The 15,482-nt window shown below is 41.6% G+C and overlaps 2 protein-coding genes across 2 annotated transcripts; both read left to right on the forward strand.

Annotated features, from left to right (window-relative positions):
• Window positions 1–3,077: 3,077 nt before the first annotated feature.
• On the forward strand, window positions 3,078–6,381 carry LOC134881854 (actin, alpha cardiac muscle-like). Its single transcript, XM_063909440.1, has 9 exons — window positions 3,078–3,180; window positions 4,223–4,373; window positions 4,464–4,592; window positions 4,757–4,867; window positions 4,960–5,044; window positions 5,330–5,491; window positions 5,575–5,766; window positions 5,861–6,042; window positions 6,137–6,381. The coding sequence occupies exons 2-9, from the start codon at window positions 4,245–4,247 to the stop codon at window positions 6,278–6,280; spliced, it is 1,134 nt and encodes a 377-aa protein (XP_063765510.1). The 5' UTR covers window positions 3,078–3,180; window positions 4,223–4,244; the 3' UTR covers window positions 6,281–6,381.
• Window positions 6,382–7,228: 847 nt separating this feature from the next.
• Window positions 7,229–14,504, forward strand: arhgap11a (Rho GTPase activating protein 11A). Its single transcript, XM_063909643.1, is given in 13 exon segments — window positions 7,229–7,895; window positions 8,735–8,802; window positions 8,909–8,970; window positions 8,973–9,004; window positions 9,080–9,336; window positions 9,493–9,656; window positions 9,746–9,886; window positions 10,111–10,185; window positions 10,538–10,711; window positions 10,808–10,937; window positions 11,423–11,531; window positions 12,216–12,330; window positions 12,420–14,504. Coding segments are annotated over 13 exon segments (2,919 nt in total). The 5' UTR covers window positions 7,229–7,766; the 3' UTR covers window positions 13,883–14,504.
• The last annotated feature ends 978 nt before the right edge of the window (window positions 14,505–15,482 follow it).

Consider the following 15,482-nt stretch of genomic DNA (forward strand, 5'->3'; position numbering starts at 1 on the left):
TTATCTGATGACTCCGTCACGTCAGCCACATCTCCAATGAGGACGACAGGGAGTACAGGAAACTGACGCAGGACTTTATCCTCTGGTGCCAGAGGAACCACCTCCAGCTCAACGCAGGGAAACCAAGGTGCTGGTGGTGGATTTTCATGGTAGGTTTATTTTAACAGTGAGAGACAGAATATCAAAAAAACAAATCCAGAAATGTAGATTCAAAAAAGATATAAATTAATATGCATTTAATTGGGGGAAATAAGTATTTGATCCCCTTGCTAAAAATGCCTTAGGGGAAGGAGGTTATCAGCCAATATTCTAATATACATGGACCCCTCCATCATCCCCTCGATGCAGTGAACCGCCCTGTGCCCTTAGCAGAGAAACCCCCCCAAAACATAATGTTTCCACCTCCATGCTTGATGCTGGGGATGGTGTTCTTGGGGTAATAGTCAGCATTTCTCTTCCTCCAAACACGACATGTCGAGTTGATGCCAAAGATCTTGATTTTGGTCTCATCTGACCACATCATCTTCTTATAAGCCTTCTCTGAATCATTCAGAGGATCACTGGCAGAGCTCAGACGGCCTGTTCATGTGCCTTCCTGAGCAGGGGCGCTGCAGGATTTGAATCCATTACGGCGCAGTGTGTTACCAATAGTTTTCTTGGTGACTGTGGTCCCAGCTGACTTGAGATAATTAACAAGTCCCTTCTGTGTAGTTATCGGCTGATCCCTCACCTTTCTCATAATCATTGATGCCCACAAGATCTTAGATGGTGGAGACCCAGACCGAGGGCGATTGATGGTCATTTTGTGCTTCTTCCATCTTCTAATAATCAAACCAGTTTTCTCTTTCTCACCAAGCTGCTTGCTGGTGGTCTTGTCTTCTATTCCAGCCTTGTGCAGGTCTACAATCTTGTCCATGATGTCCTTAGACATTAATTCCACCATGATCACAAGATGTCTTTGGTCTTCCCATTGTGGAGGGGTTGTAGTCTGATTTATTGACTGTGGACAGGTGTCTTTTATCCAGGTAACGAGTTGACATCAGGAGTACTTTCTTAAAGCGAGAGGACTTATTTAACTGGTCCTTGGGAGCCAGAATTTTTGTTGTTTGCAAGGGGATCAAATACTTATTTCCCCCAAATAAATGCAAATAAATGTATATCTTTTTTTTAATGTAAATTTCTGGATTTTTATTTGATATTCTGTCTCTCACTGTTCAAATAAACCTACCATAAAAATTACAGACTTATCATTTCTTTGTAAGTGGGTAAACTAACTAAATTGGCAGGGGATCAAATACTTATTTCCTCCACTGTATCTGTTAATAACTGCAATATATATACCTGGCTGCCTCAGAACTGTTTTTGAGGTCTATTTTTGTGTATTTTGTAAAATTGTGTAATTTTTGTATATATTTTTGGATCTTGGGTGTAATATTAAGCTGCCTTTTGCCTTTTTTAGCTGTAACAAATAAAAAAAATGTCCCCACTGTGGGACAAATAATGGTATTTTGATTCTGATTCTGATCTGATTCTGAAAACTACTTTTACTTGTAGTGATCCAACATGATCATCCCCCATTAAAAAGGATTCCTTCACTGAACTTTCAGGTTAAAATGCTCCCTAAAGTGCACCTCTGCTTGCGGCCCAACAGGCTGAACAATGGAAAGGAATGCTACGTGACTGTGGAATTGCAGGTTAAATGTGCACCCAAACCCGGTTTGTAACGCTGGCTTTCTGTTATGAATTTCAATAAGCTTCCAAGCTTCCAAGCTAAGTGTGGCAGGTCCCATCAAATATTGTATTTAACATTTCAAAATACCCGTAATACAGTATATAACTTATTTTGTATAAAAGGCTTCAGAATTTACGAGTACTCATTGTCCCTCTCTTTTTCTTAGTATAAAACCCTTATCATGAATCATATCTCCTTTTTTATCATGTTTTAAAATAAAATTAATCCAATCTATGAAAGTCCCTTCTTTCTTTACATAAACAAAAAACAATGAGATGCTTCATCCAGCCTCTATCTATTGAGATAGAGAGAAAACAGAGCTATTTACAGGCTCTGTATGTGGTCTATTAAATACCTCCAGCTTTGATATAACCTCACATATTATACATTCACCGTAACACCTAGTTATCATTGCTAATACATGGGTATTCCCTGACCATATATGTAATTTTATCTGGAATGAACAAATATTCTGTTAAATGTGTGTATCATTCCTGCATAAATGAGAGTATTACCTCATAAGGTACACTTTACATCAAGGAAAATACATGGAAAAGTGGGTGGCACAAATATGGACCTCCTCTTTGCAGACGCCTGGCTAGGAAACCTTGGTGGCTGCACATTAATGACTCTGTTGCTCACCCTAACCCTAAAAGGAGACAGCTGGGCCAATCAGCTCGGAGCACTGACAGCGACAGGCCACTCAGACGGTGAGATCCCACACAGAGCCTGGCTGTTAAGATCAGCTGTTCTACAAGACGAGGAAGCTCAGTGAGCACACATACCAGCAGCATGGTTCAGAGACATGTAATGTTTTCATCTCCTTAACAAGGCACCAGTGATGCTGTCCTGACTGGGTCATCATAGTGTGCCTGAGTATAATAATCCCTCTTCAGAGTTATAAAATATGTGCAGAGTGAGACATTATGCACCAGAGTAACATAAAACACAATGTTTTAAAACTCTAATTGTTAGTCCCTTGTGCTACATGATGACTTAAGTTTCCAGGGCTATAAAGAAAGAATACTGCAACACAAATGTGCATTGCTTTAAGGCATAACATTGCATTTATAAGCTCATGAAATACACTTCTCATCCTAGAAATAGTTTATTCTTTATGTTCCTTTTAGAAAACAATTGCATTAATCATTCATTATCATTAATGTTATTCCTTGTATCCAATACAATTAATATATCAATTTAACCAAACCTTTCATACTTTATAAACATTTCATTAGTCAATGAAATCACTGCACAAATGTCCCATCCATGTATGTAAAACATACTTTCCTTGGGCTTGTTGATTTTTGCTGCCAGCTCTTATTTGGACTTGTGTGAACCCCCAGCCCCGCCTCTTGTCCCTCGACCCAGTCCTGGTCTTATTTAAGGGGCTCTTCTCACCCTCAGCCTTTGTCCCAGTGGAAGCATCCGTCTACCAGTGCACCTTGGTGAGTACATTTTATAAGTTTCTTCTGATTCTCTTAGGTTATTTGTCCTTTTTAGATTAATTCCTAATTGTTGTGCTTTGAGCTGATCAGCCCTAACTGAATGAATAAATAGATGATGCCACTTCATCTTAATAAAGGTTTCACATGTTGTACCTGACGTGTAGAAATGGAGTTACATGTTATTCAAGGTTGACTTCTATGGTTTGTTGAAATTAATGTAATAACATGTTGTGGTTTTCCATGCTCTGGAACATTTCTGTGTTTGACATAACTACATAAACAGTAGTATCTCAAACTAATTATAACTTGGATTGGTACACAAAAGCTTGGGGGAAGCTGGCCAAATCCATCCATGCTTCAATGAATGAAATTAATAGGCAGCTGGGGCATGGAGCCATGTAGTAAAACCAAAGTGTCACGGTGTGCAGACAGATGGGGGCCGGCCCGACTCTAGAACCTGAAAGAGCAGGAGATCCATGTGTCACTTGTTTGACCCTGTTAACCACAGTGTGGCTGCTTCAGAGCTTAAAATAACTCCAGGTCTCTCTGTTATGCCCCTTTTTGGTGCTACCTCAGCAGCTCTGAGATATCCCAGGAACAATCACGGCTGTGGTGATATGTTATCAGTAGTTGAATGACAAGGCTGAGACCAAAATAACATACAAAGGCACGTCTAATTAGCTTTCTATATATAGCTCCCATTGAGTTGGGTTGTGTTGAAGTGATAATAACTTTTGATTAGTTCTGAGAGCATTGGCAGGTCTTCAAAGGCGCCCTGGATCACAGCTAATACATATATTAATAAAATGTGTCTGTGGTCTAGACACTTCATCACATCATCAGCCAATTCAGTGATAAAGTGTTTATGATTGTTCAATTATAACAGGCCTTGGTGCTATGTATTCTAATGGAGGGAAGTATAGACAGCTGTCGCTTACACCCATCCTAAACCTCCATGTGCTATGTTTTCTTTGATGGCCAGTTTAGACAGCTGTTCCCAACAGCCACCCTAAGCCTCCTTGTGTTTCTACTCATATTTTAGACCACCCTAATAAAGCCTAATCATGTGTGACGACGAAGAAACTACCGCCCTTGTGTGCGACAACGGTTCTGGCTTGGTCAAGGCTGGATTTGCCGGAGATGACGCTCCCCGTGCTGTCTTCCCTTCCATCGTTGGAAGGCCCCGCCACCAGGTAAGCTATAAAAAAACTCTGAACAATCTCTAAAGTTTGAGTGAGAGTACTCTCCTACATCTTACATTCCTCTCTTGCTTCTTTCCTTAGGGTGTGATGGTGGGTATGGGTCAGAAGGACAGCTACGTAGGTGATGAAGCCCAGAGCAAGAGGGGTATCCTGACCCTCAAGTACCCCATCGAGCATGGCATCATTACCAACTGGGATGATATGGAGAAGGTGTGTGATGACAGTGAGACTCATTTACAACATTCATGGCAGCTGAACCTCCTCATCCTGGCCGTCATAAAAGCTGCTTATTTATAGAGGACCTTTGTTTTTGTTGTTGTTTATTCAGCTGAGAGTTGTATCAGTGCTGACATCAGCTGTTCTTCCTCCTTCAGATCTGGCACCACACCTTCTACAATGAGCTGCGTGTGGCCCCTGAGGAGCACCCCACCCTGCTCACTGAGGCCCCCCTGAACCCCAAAGCCAACAGAGAGAAGATGACCCAGGTACTTTACAGTCAATATTCTGCGCTACATTACCACATGTTGGTTCTCAGATTTAGATTAACCTTTCATATTCTGCTTGCTTTTTCTTGCAGATCATGTTTGAGACCTTCAACGTTCCCGCCATGTATGTGGCCATCCAGGCTGTCCTGTCCCTGTACGCCTCCGGTCGTACCACCGGTCAGTACATTGCTTTTTTAATATGTACCCAATTTACCCAGTTACGCATTGAGATAAAATAAGAGGAATTTGTGCTGCAGGGGAGAAACTGTTGAGCATTTACGCTCTGAAGGTGTCTGTCATCTGGATAGAATCCTGTCCCAGGTGTTAATCCCTCTCCAGCAGGGTGTGTGCCATCAGATGTCAGCAGCATTGTGTAGTTTATGATGTGAGACATGCTTTAGGGGGCAGACGTTTACAGGCATGCATAGCTGACTAACCATGGTCCTTCTCTTGCTGCTAAAGGTATTGTGCTGGACTCTGGTGATGGTGTGACCCACAATGTCCCCATCTATGAGGGTTATGCCCTGCCCCATGCCATCATGCGTCTGGATCTGGCTGGTCGCGACCTGACTGACTACCTGATGAAGATCCTGACAGAGCGTGGCTACTCCTTTGTCACAACTGGTAGGTATATATCATTATGGTTGATTATTTGATGAGAGGTGTACAAGTGTTGTTTCTAAATACGTGAATTTTCTGCTTCTTAGCTGAGCGTGAGATTGTGCGTGACATCAAGGAGAAGCTGTGCTACGTGGCTCTTGACTTTGAGAATGAGATGGCCACCGCTGCCTCTTCCTCCTCCCTGGAGAAGAGCTATGAGCTGCCCGACGGTCAGGTCATCACCATTGGTAACGAGCGTTTCCGTTGCCCAGAGACCCTCTTCCAGCCTTCTTTCATTGGTGAGTACTCCTTTGCATTTGTTTTTGTGTATATTCTAAGCAATGCAGTATTTGTTTCAGAGAAACTCATCTTTTATTTTTTGTCTTCTACCAGGTATGGAGTCTGCTGGTATTCATGAGACTGCCTACAACAGCATCATGAAGTGTGACATTGACATCCGTAAGGACCTGTACGCCAACAATGTGCTGTCCGGTGGTACCACCATGTACCCTGGTATTGCTGACCGTATGCAGAAGGAGATTACAGCTCTGGCCCCAAGCACCATGAAGATTAAGGTGAGAGAACTGCAAAGGTTTTTAAGTCATTGATTTCATCAATGAAGTTTTTTAACATGCAATAACACTCAAATTATGTTTATTCCTTACCTAGATCATTGCCCCCCCTGAGAGGAAGTACTCTGTCTGGATCGGTGGCTCCATCCTGGCTTCCCTGTCCACCTTCCAGCAGATGTGGATCAGCAAGCAGGAGTACGATGAGGCAGGCCCCTCCATTGTCCACAGGAAATGCTTCTAAACACACATCCAACCTCCTACCATCCATTATTTGTACGTTTTTGTCTCTTGTATATATATGTTGTTGTTCTAATGTAATAAAGATAAGCCCTTGTGAGAGTTTATACTGTACTGTGCTTTCTTACAGCAATGCAAAAAACTAAACTGTGATATTTCTACATTAACTGCATGATATTATTACAATACATGCCTCACATACTGTATGCCAACAACTCAATAATCAGAGTTTGCTAAAACATGGATGTTGATGCTTCCTCCTAGTGGTTGAAGACAAAAATGAACATTCATTTTTACTTCAGCATCTTAACAAGTACTGACATTGGCATGCATTCCTTTTTAACCCTGGTTACTTATTTGTTTTAAATACTTTACTTTATATAACAGTTGAAGGATTGGGTTGATACGGCCATTAACAATATGGGCAGTGAAAAGCTCACCAGTGTGGTTTTGTGCAATACACAGTCTGTTATTAGGTTTTACATCACAGTTTACGTACAGTACTTTAATCTTCTCATTCTGTTTAATGTTACTCCATCAAGCATTCTTAATTGTGTGAAAAAATGTACTACCAAATGCTGTACACAGGCTTTTACGACCGTAATATGTATATGCAAACAATCATTATACCTTGAATGTACAAATAATGCTCAACTACTGGTTAGAATTTAATCAGATATGGACATTTGTCTGTTAAAATATATGAACTATGATCTTAGTAGACGTGTAGTACAATCTCACTTTTGTGCATAAACCATTTAAAGGTGCGACTAGTTTTGTTACAGTCAACCGGTTGCCAAAAGGCGTCCACTTGAAGATTGATTTGGCCTAATGGAAACTGTCCCGCCCGCCGAGGCTACCCTGACTACTAAAACGAACGCCCAGAACAATGTTATTCGAAACGATTACCAGCCAATCACAGCGTGAAGCGTAGGAAGCGCTGCTGTTTGAAAACTCTGAGGAAACAGACAGCCTGCCAGTAACCGCTATGACGAGCGAATCATAGCACAATGCAGTTAGCTAGCTAACGAAATTAAATCGATGTAAATAATACAGTTCGTTTAAGAGGAAGTAAACACAATTTCTAAGTTGTGTGACCCCAAGGAGATATTTCGGTTTTTTTTTGTTCGAAGCTTGGCAATAAGCTAATGTGCCTTGCTAGCTGGCTAACATTAGCTAGCTAACTGCATTGCAACAGTAGCACGAACCTGGCCATTACATGGTCATGTCAGGTTAGTTAAGTTGACCTCATTTTGGGTCTGGAAACCTTGTAGCTGTTACAGGTGGACTGTTTTAAAGATTAAGCGTCGTGTGAGCATTACGAGCCAGGTGAGGATGACTTAGCGAGAGAGGTTTACAGAAAGTGATAAAGTTAGAGAGACTCGGAACAGGACAGAAGCAAAACAACTGCGGATGTCAGTTTGGTTCTGTCAGAAGGGAGTCAACGAATTGTTTCGAAGTTCGTTTTGAGTATAAGAAAGGAGTGTAAAATGAAAGTCATGGAGAAAAACATGATGCGCCTAGTGGCTGTGCAACATCTCCGCGCAGCGTATGGGATAAAGACAAAAAACTGGAACAAAAACAAAGCAGTCAGCTGTAAGACTGCAGCCACCAACTCGGTAAGTTTAAATAAAAGCTATTTTCAATGTACTTGCGTTACATTTGCAGTGAAACCTTCGACTTGACATTCTGTTAGTTGAGACCACCAATACACCACAGTATCGGCCTTGGACATGCTATTGTTTTGGCAATTGAATCTAATTAGCATATTACTGAAAGCGTGCCCCCACTGATGGGACCCATTTGTTCGCAGGCCGTTGTCACTCATGTCAGTCAGTGCACAGGCTTTGTTTGGCATTATTCACACCATAAAGTTCTTTACCAGTCAGAGAAAGCCAAGTCTAACAATACACAAAAGGGTGATGTTTTCCCATAAATCTTTATGGCACATGGATTTTGGGTTATTTTGTCAAAAGAAACTAACGTATGGGACACCCTTCCTTATTGCATCTAACGGCAAAATATCTCTGAAAGCTCTGCTTGTTTTTTGTTTTCTTTACTTGTAATTGGCTCTGAGTCATAAGGTTGGATGAAAGGGACTATTCAGATGAATACTGACCTTCAACATTTACAGGTTTGCTCTAGAAATGTAGTAATAGGAAAGAATTGCCACACATTACGACTATTAAGAAATCAGGAACTGATGTGTAATACTTCTACTCTGAACACTTATTTAGGTTTAAACAAAACCTCTCATCATAATTAATTAGTTATCATCATTCAATTAAGAATAACGTTTTTGTGGCAGTGAAATCCCTGTCTTGTCACAGCACCATGCAGTATTTTGCTCATTATGTTAAAAAAAGATTGTAAAAAAGTACATGAGGGATTTGATGCTGCTAATAAAACATTGAGCAGTTAACATCCTTTTATTCAATGTTTTTTTCTTTATTCGCAGACAAAAGTTTTCGGGGTCTCCCTGGAGACATTACCGTACTATAATATGGAATGTGGGAGCGTGCCAAGGCAAGTGGATTTTTTTGGTGCATTCTTACATTAACTTGAGCCTACAGGTAGCAAGTTATATCTTGTCACATCTTCTAAATTTTGAATTATTTCACTGTCTTTTTAGCTTTCTGGTTGACGCATGTATGAGGCTGCTGGCGCACGTGGACACAGAGGGCCTGTTCAGAAAGTCGGCTCTGTCATCCGCCTGAAAGCACTCAGGGTGAGTGATGACTGAATTGATCTTGCATTCACTCAGGAACCTTGACCCTTGAACAGATGTGTTTTGTCCGTCCAGGCTAAACTGGATGCGGGCGAGGAGTGTCTGTCCACTGCACTCCCCTGTGACATAGCCGGTCTGGTAAAGCAGTTCTTCAGGGAGCTGCCGGAGCCTGTGCTCCCCACAGAGCTGCAGGAGGCATTTCTCAAGGCCCAGCAGCTCCCCGCCAAGGAGGATAGGACCTCTGCTACCATGCTGCTGTCTTGTGTACTACCCGAGAAAAACCTAAGCATTCTGCGTCACTTTTTGGACTTCCTCTACAATGTGTCTATGAGGTGCCAGAAGTATTTTTACAAGTTGCATTTAAAAAATGTTTTCCGTCTGGATTATTTGCACCCATTCACCATTAAATTATGTTTAATCCTCCTTCTTACCCTTGTCTTCATATATACCTTACTGTTGTTTTTCCATTTTTATTTGCTTTATCACAGGAGTGCAGAGAATAAGATGGACAGCAGTAACTTGTCTGTAATTCTGGCTCCCAACATCCTTCACTCAGGAGACGGTACCGAGAAAATGAACGCTCACACAGAGAAACGCCTCAAGCTCCAGGCAGCCATAGTGCACTGCTTCATAGAGAACGCCCACAACTTTGGTACGACCTGAAGCATGTTACCTTCAGCTCGCCTTTATGTCAGTCAACACTGTAATGTTTTAACAGTAAATACTTGGCTGTGTCCACAGGAGTGTTACCACAGTTTTTGCTTGAGAAAGTACCAGCCATGATGGGCTGTGAGGCGGGGGTCCTGTCACCTTCTCATGATGGACTTGAAGAGCTGGACTTAAACTCGGGGATGAAGAAGAAACTTAGGCGCAGCTTCGGAGGTAAGACTTTACCATACGTTTAAAAAAATATATAGTGATAGCTGCAGTGCTCAAAGAATGAAATCAAAAATTGGATCGGCCCGATACATTTCACATGGAACATTTTTAAATGCCCTACAAGTAAAAAAGGAGCCCAGTAACTGTAAACGTATTGTCATTTTGAAGCAGATTCTTTTAGAGTCTGTAAATACTGTTTATATGATTCGGTTTGTCTCGTATTTCAGATATGGTCAATGGTGCTCTGAATAAGATAAAAACTAATAGAACACCCACAAATGCCTCCCTGTCAGACAGTCTTGGTAGGTACTCGGGTCGAATTAAAAAAGGTTGTCTTTCATTAAGCATGATGCTACTGGAGTAATCTATCCGCAATGCACACAAACCAAAAATGCTTTCTGCAAATGATTTGCCTTGATGTTGAATGATAAGTCATGTCAATTATGCTTTTTTTCTAAATGGCTTTTGTTTTTCTTTGGCTATTTGCATGGTTCCATGTGTTTCAGTCAACAACTTCCTATTCCTATTCAAGTGCCTTGGCTCACAATCATCTGGGAATGTTCTTAAATAATTAGGAAAACATGAAATCTTAAATAAAACCAACAAATTATTTACATTTGAAGGTATTAATTCTACTTCTGTGATTTTTGCCAGTCTTTTCTTCTGCCACTCCTGTGATTGCAACACCAAGCTCAAAGCGAAAGCTTCCTCTGGAATCCGGTCAATCTTTTGGATTCTCAAACAAGAAACATAGATCTGTGAAAAAGACTCTGGGGATAGACCTACTCTCCAACACTCTGTTCAGTGCCACTTCCACTCCTGGATCAGGTATTGATGATTGTTTGATCTCATGGTCACCAACAATTATGCTATCTGTGCACCGTGGGGTTTAACATTTATATTTCCTTTTTTTTATTATTCTAGCTTACAGTGCTTCTGGGGTCTTGGACTCTCCCCACAATCCCCTGTCGTCAGCAGGGAAGTCTAGAAGGATGTCCGCTATCTCTGTGAGGAGGAAGAGCCGACGACTCAGCAACAGACATGCTGTCAACAGGTACAGACTAGTTACCTGTTAAAGCTCAATTATGTTGTGTTTCTCAGGGAAGATGGAACTGCTGGGTTCTTTACCAAACTATAACTAGTAATGTGATAGTTATTGCAATTTCTACTTGCAAAGAAGTACCAAGTATAATCAGGTAAAAGTAGTTAAAGCAAGGATTATATAATTAAAAGTGTATTCTTTACTTCTGAAATGTAACAGAGTTAAAGTATAAAGTAACAGAAAATGAAAATACTCGAGTAAAGTATGTCCGAGTAGTACTTACTTGAGTAAATGTACCTAGTAACATTCCAAATTACTTCGCATTACATTAAATGAACAAAATGTAAGACAAATTAATGCCACAAACTGCACTGCCACACAGCGAGGTGTTTCCCACTGGGTTGTAATATGCAGAGTTGGTTTGTAAACCCTTAACCTCAGATCTACAGCCCTCTTTAAGTCTATCGTATGCTGACTATTCTATGTATCGTTTTCAGAGTTGAATCCGGAAGAGCTGGCTGCTTCTCTCCTAAAGTCAGCAAAAAAGAAGCTCCCCGCAAATCTCTGCGGCTGCGTTTCAGCCTGGGAAAGAGCAGCAAGGAGGCTGTAAGTGTGGTTCCACGACAGACTTCCCATTCCACTCGTATTGCTAAAAGTTAGATGGCAAAAATGTATAATAATCAAATGCATTCAGGCATATAGCCCCAATTAACTGTATTAAAATCAAGTAACATTTGCACATCGGGGTGTTTTTAAATGGGTAAAGTGTTGCACGTTAGCACTTTTTAAAAATTGTGTAACAATCTAAGTTTACTCTCAGTAAGTAACACCTTTTAAACTAACGCTTTAAAAATGTAAAAAGAAATGTCTTATATCTGTAATGTAAAATAACTAATGTTCATGCTTGTGTGGTACAAAGCCATAGGATATGTCCTGTGATTTACAATGTTAAGCACTCAGGTGAAAGAATGTTATTAAACACTATATAGCACAAATGAGAATCTATTGTAACCTGTTACGGGATACATTGGGTCAGCTGTTTACAATGCATAGCTTCTCTAATGCATGCAGTCACATGTGAATTCTTGACTTAATAAAAAGTTGATGACCAACTTATTGTTTCTTCTGAGTGACTTTTATCATCCTCTGAAGAACTAACCACTACAACCATTGAATTAACTCATTAATGGTGCATTCTGGGAAACATCTGTGGTGTCCTTTTAACAAAATCACATACTAAATCTCCCTCCTCCCTGTTTCTTTCATTTCTCATTCATGGTGGTGTTGAAGGTATCCGAGTCCATTGGCTGGCGACTTGCCATGCAGGAGAGCACTACCAGCTTTCGTTTCACTGAAGAGACAGAGTTCAGTCCAGCTGTTCTGCCTAGAAAAGCCGCATCAAAAGGTGAGTACCGTGTGCAAAAATCTAATAAGAATACTGTTATTCTAGTGTAATGTTCTGTAGTATTTAGGTTATCCCACTTTGTTTCACAGGCACCAAGTACATCAGTAAGTCTGAAGACAACCTGCTGACCCCCCAATGTGACTCAAGTGTCCACCAGACCTCATGGAGCGGGGAGACTCCAGGAGGAGCGCAGACTTTCCGTGGAGGATCCTTCACCGACACCCCCATGAACATCTGCCTAAAGAACAACTACAACTCTGAGCCGGCCATCGTCGTATTGAAGCCCCCAGCAGTGTCCAGCTTTCCTAAGAAGCTGTGTTGTGCTCCAAGCGCTGAGAGCCTCGAGAGCGAGTTCTCTATCACTGAAGCCCAAAGCCAAACTGCTCCAACCCTGATGAAAATAAAGAAGGCCTTCACAGAGTCCAGAAGTGACCTCCAGGATCCCTGCAACTCTGAGGAGACAGATGCATCAAAAACATTTGATGGCATCCTTCCCCAACCACAGACTCCCACAACCAAAGTCCTTCCTGTGGACACGTGTGCCTCCAGCTTCCCAGCTGTTAGCCTCCTGGCTTATGACCAAAACATTACCTTTGGCCAGCTTGAAATCGCTGCCTTATCACCTTTGCATATTGACAGTGTCCTTTTTGAGTCTGGTGCGTACCGTACTCCAGCAGCACAGGCTGAGGCAGGTTCTTTCTGCGCTGCTCCCATCAGTAGCCACAACAGCTCCACGGTGGGGGAAAGTGATGCAGAGGAGGAGCAGCTGAACTGCAGCCGGTTGGTTGATGCCCTGGACATCCAGAGTCCGGCCCACTTCAAACTGTGGGCCCCCTCCGGACGCCAGTCCACTCCGTACAGGTTGGGCCTTGAATTCAGAGACGAGTTCAGTACCCCGCCTAAGATTGGTACTAAACACTGTGCGGTACAAAACCAATCTTCCTCAGAGAGTGGTGCCGAAAAACAGCAACCCCTCTCCCCACGCAGCCTGGAGACGGAAAAGCGTCGGGTGGCAGACCACATCCATCACTTCAACAAGCTCACTCTTCTCTCCCCCAAAGGTGCTTTGGCCAAACACGTCAGATCACCGCTCCAGTTCAAGCGCACCCCCGTTCGTCAGACCGTGCGCAGGATGAACTCTCTCCTTGGGGAGAGCAGGAGACCAGTAAGAAAGGAAGACCTCAGCATCAGCCAGAATGGTCCGATGATGAAGGCAGTGAGCCTCGAGAGCGGCCTCTCCCCTCACCCTCAGCTCCAGCTTCACCTGGGGGAGGGAAAACTGCCAAACAGTGTGTGTCACATAAAAAAACCACCACCCGTCCCTCCCAAAAAGCCAAGCACCCTGGCACGTAAAGCTAAGGTCTGCGCTCTGGCCGACTTGACCAACAAGTTCCAGCCAAAGACCAACGTGGACAGCTCTGACCAATCAGGAGCTCAGAAGCCTCTGTTGGAGCAGGTAGAGGAGAAGGACATGAGCCATTACAGAGGGTCCCCCAGGAACCCCCTGAACCAAGTACGCCTGATGTCTGCCACCAAGCCTGTAGATTTATAGTTTGAACCTTTTTTGTTTCCTCCATACTATGCAGGTCTCTGTCTGCTAAGTGACATTAAACATCCCCGCTTATATTCATATTTTCAGGGGCTTTAATTTATTTTTTTAAGCTATGGTAGGTGATGTTTGTATTGTCAAAGGGTCTTATTGGGAGAATGTTTGTATGCCTTGTGATTGTTTTACTCTAGTAAAACAAGTATTACAATATTGTCATATCAGCTCACAGCATTACGCTGTGTAGTTGGACTGTAGTGTGTAAGCCAAATGATGTGTAATGTGATTGATTGTATGACTGGAAACTGAAATGGTTTCAGATCAACGTAATGCTTTTTTATTTATGCATTATGTGTCTAATCCTTAGCTAGATTTTGTAAAAAAACAAAAACTGTTTACTGAACGTTGAAGCTGTTTTTTTTTTTTTAATTACAGAATATGTCCGCACTGTCTCATCTTGAACTGAAAAAGAAAAAATGCACCTTTTTGTTTGGTTTTCTCAACAAACAAAAAAAGCCAAGAAGTATTGATCTATCACAGTCTATTAATTACAAAACCGGCTAAATGCTTTGCTATGTAAACTGCTTCAGGAAAAATCAAACCAATAAAATCAAACGGTATACCATAAGGGTTTAATTGTTCTCACTTCTCTTAATAGTAAGTACTTGTTTGCGCCACAAGGGGGAGTAATGCAACCACTGACTAAATATTACATTGACATGTTAGTGATTCATGTTGATATTAACAGAAGGCTTAGCAATGTATTCTCAATATCCCGACTATATCCTGATATAACAGCATAATATCTAAAAAAATAAAAATAGGGTTGGTTCTGGAACGAAAGATTGCTTGCGTCACAGATGCATTTATGTAATAATAAAAACTGCATGACTTGTGAGAGGTGATAGGTCCAGATAGAATCTGCAGAGTAGACCGTAAAAGGGTGGAGGTCCAAATCGTTGCTTCATATTTAAATCTCCACAGCGCGATGAGTGGCTTGGCTGCCTTTTCAGGTGCAGGGTGAACTTGGAAACAATTATGTTTAAAAACCTCAGTTTCGGCAGCAGTAGCCTATATTACTTGTATCTCTGCAGTGATGGCAGTGCAGTTTCCCTTTGTATTGGTCTGATTCTCCACCTTCGGCCGGTGCGTCATGATGCAGTACAAGTATTACGCAGTTGGGCCGAGGCCATGTGTTCTCCAGATTAATGTTCACCCTTCTGTAACGTCATGATATATGATAGAAAACATGCTGCAACATACTATTTCCTAGTTAGTTATGGTATTAAGATAAAGACACGTTTGATGCTTGGCAGACATATTCTAAGGTTAAACCAACGACAGTGTTGGTGCTGGAGTTTTATTGTCAAGAATAAAAGAGCTAAATGTGACTTCATACTTACACGTAATTTGTTATATTTATATACAGCAATGATTTACCTTTTGAAAGCTTTATTTCTGTTCGGTTTGATTTTACCAAACAAAGTATCACGGGGCATTTCACGACCGCAACGTCAACATTTCTCCTAATGGCATACACTGTTAAAGCATTATATATTTTTTTAATATCCAACCAAATTGCATTAGTAATTAGTAACAACTTATA

This window comes from Eleginops maclovinus, chromosome 19 (assembly GCF_036324505.1).
Source record: "Eleginops maclovinus isolate JMC-PN-2008 ecotype Puerto Natales chromosome 19, JC_Emac_rtc_rv5, whole genome shotgun sequence".
In the NCBI taxonomy this organism is placed as follows: domain Eukaryota; kingdom Metazoa; phylum Chordata; class Actinopteri; order Perciformes; family Eleginopidae; genus Eleginops; species Eleginops maclovinus.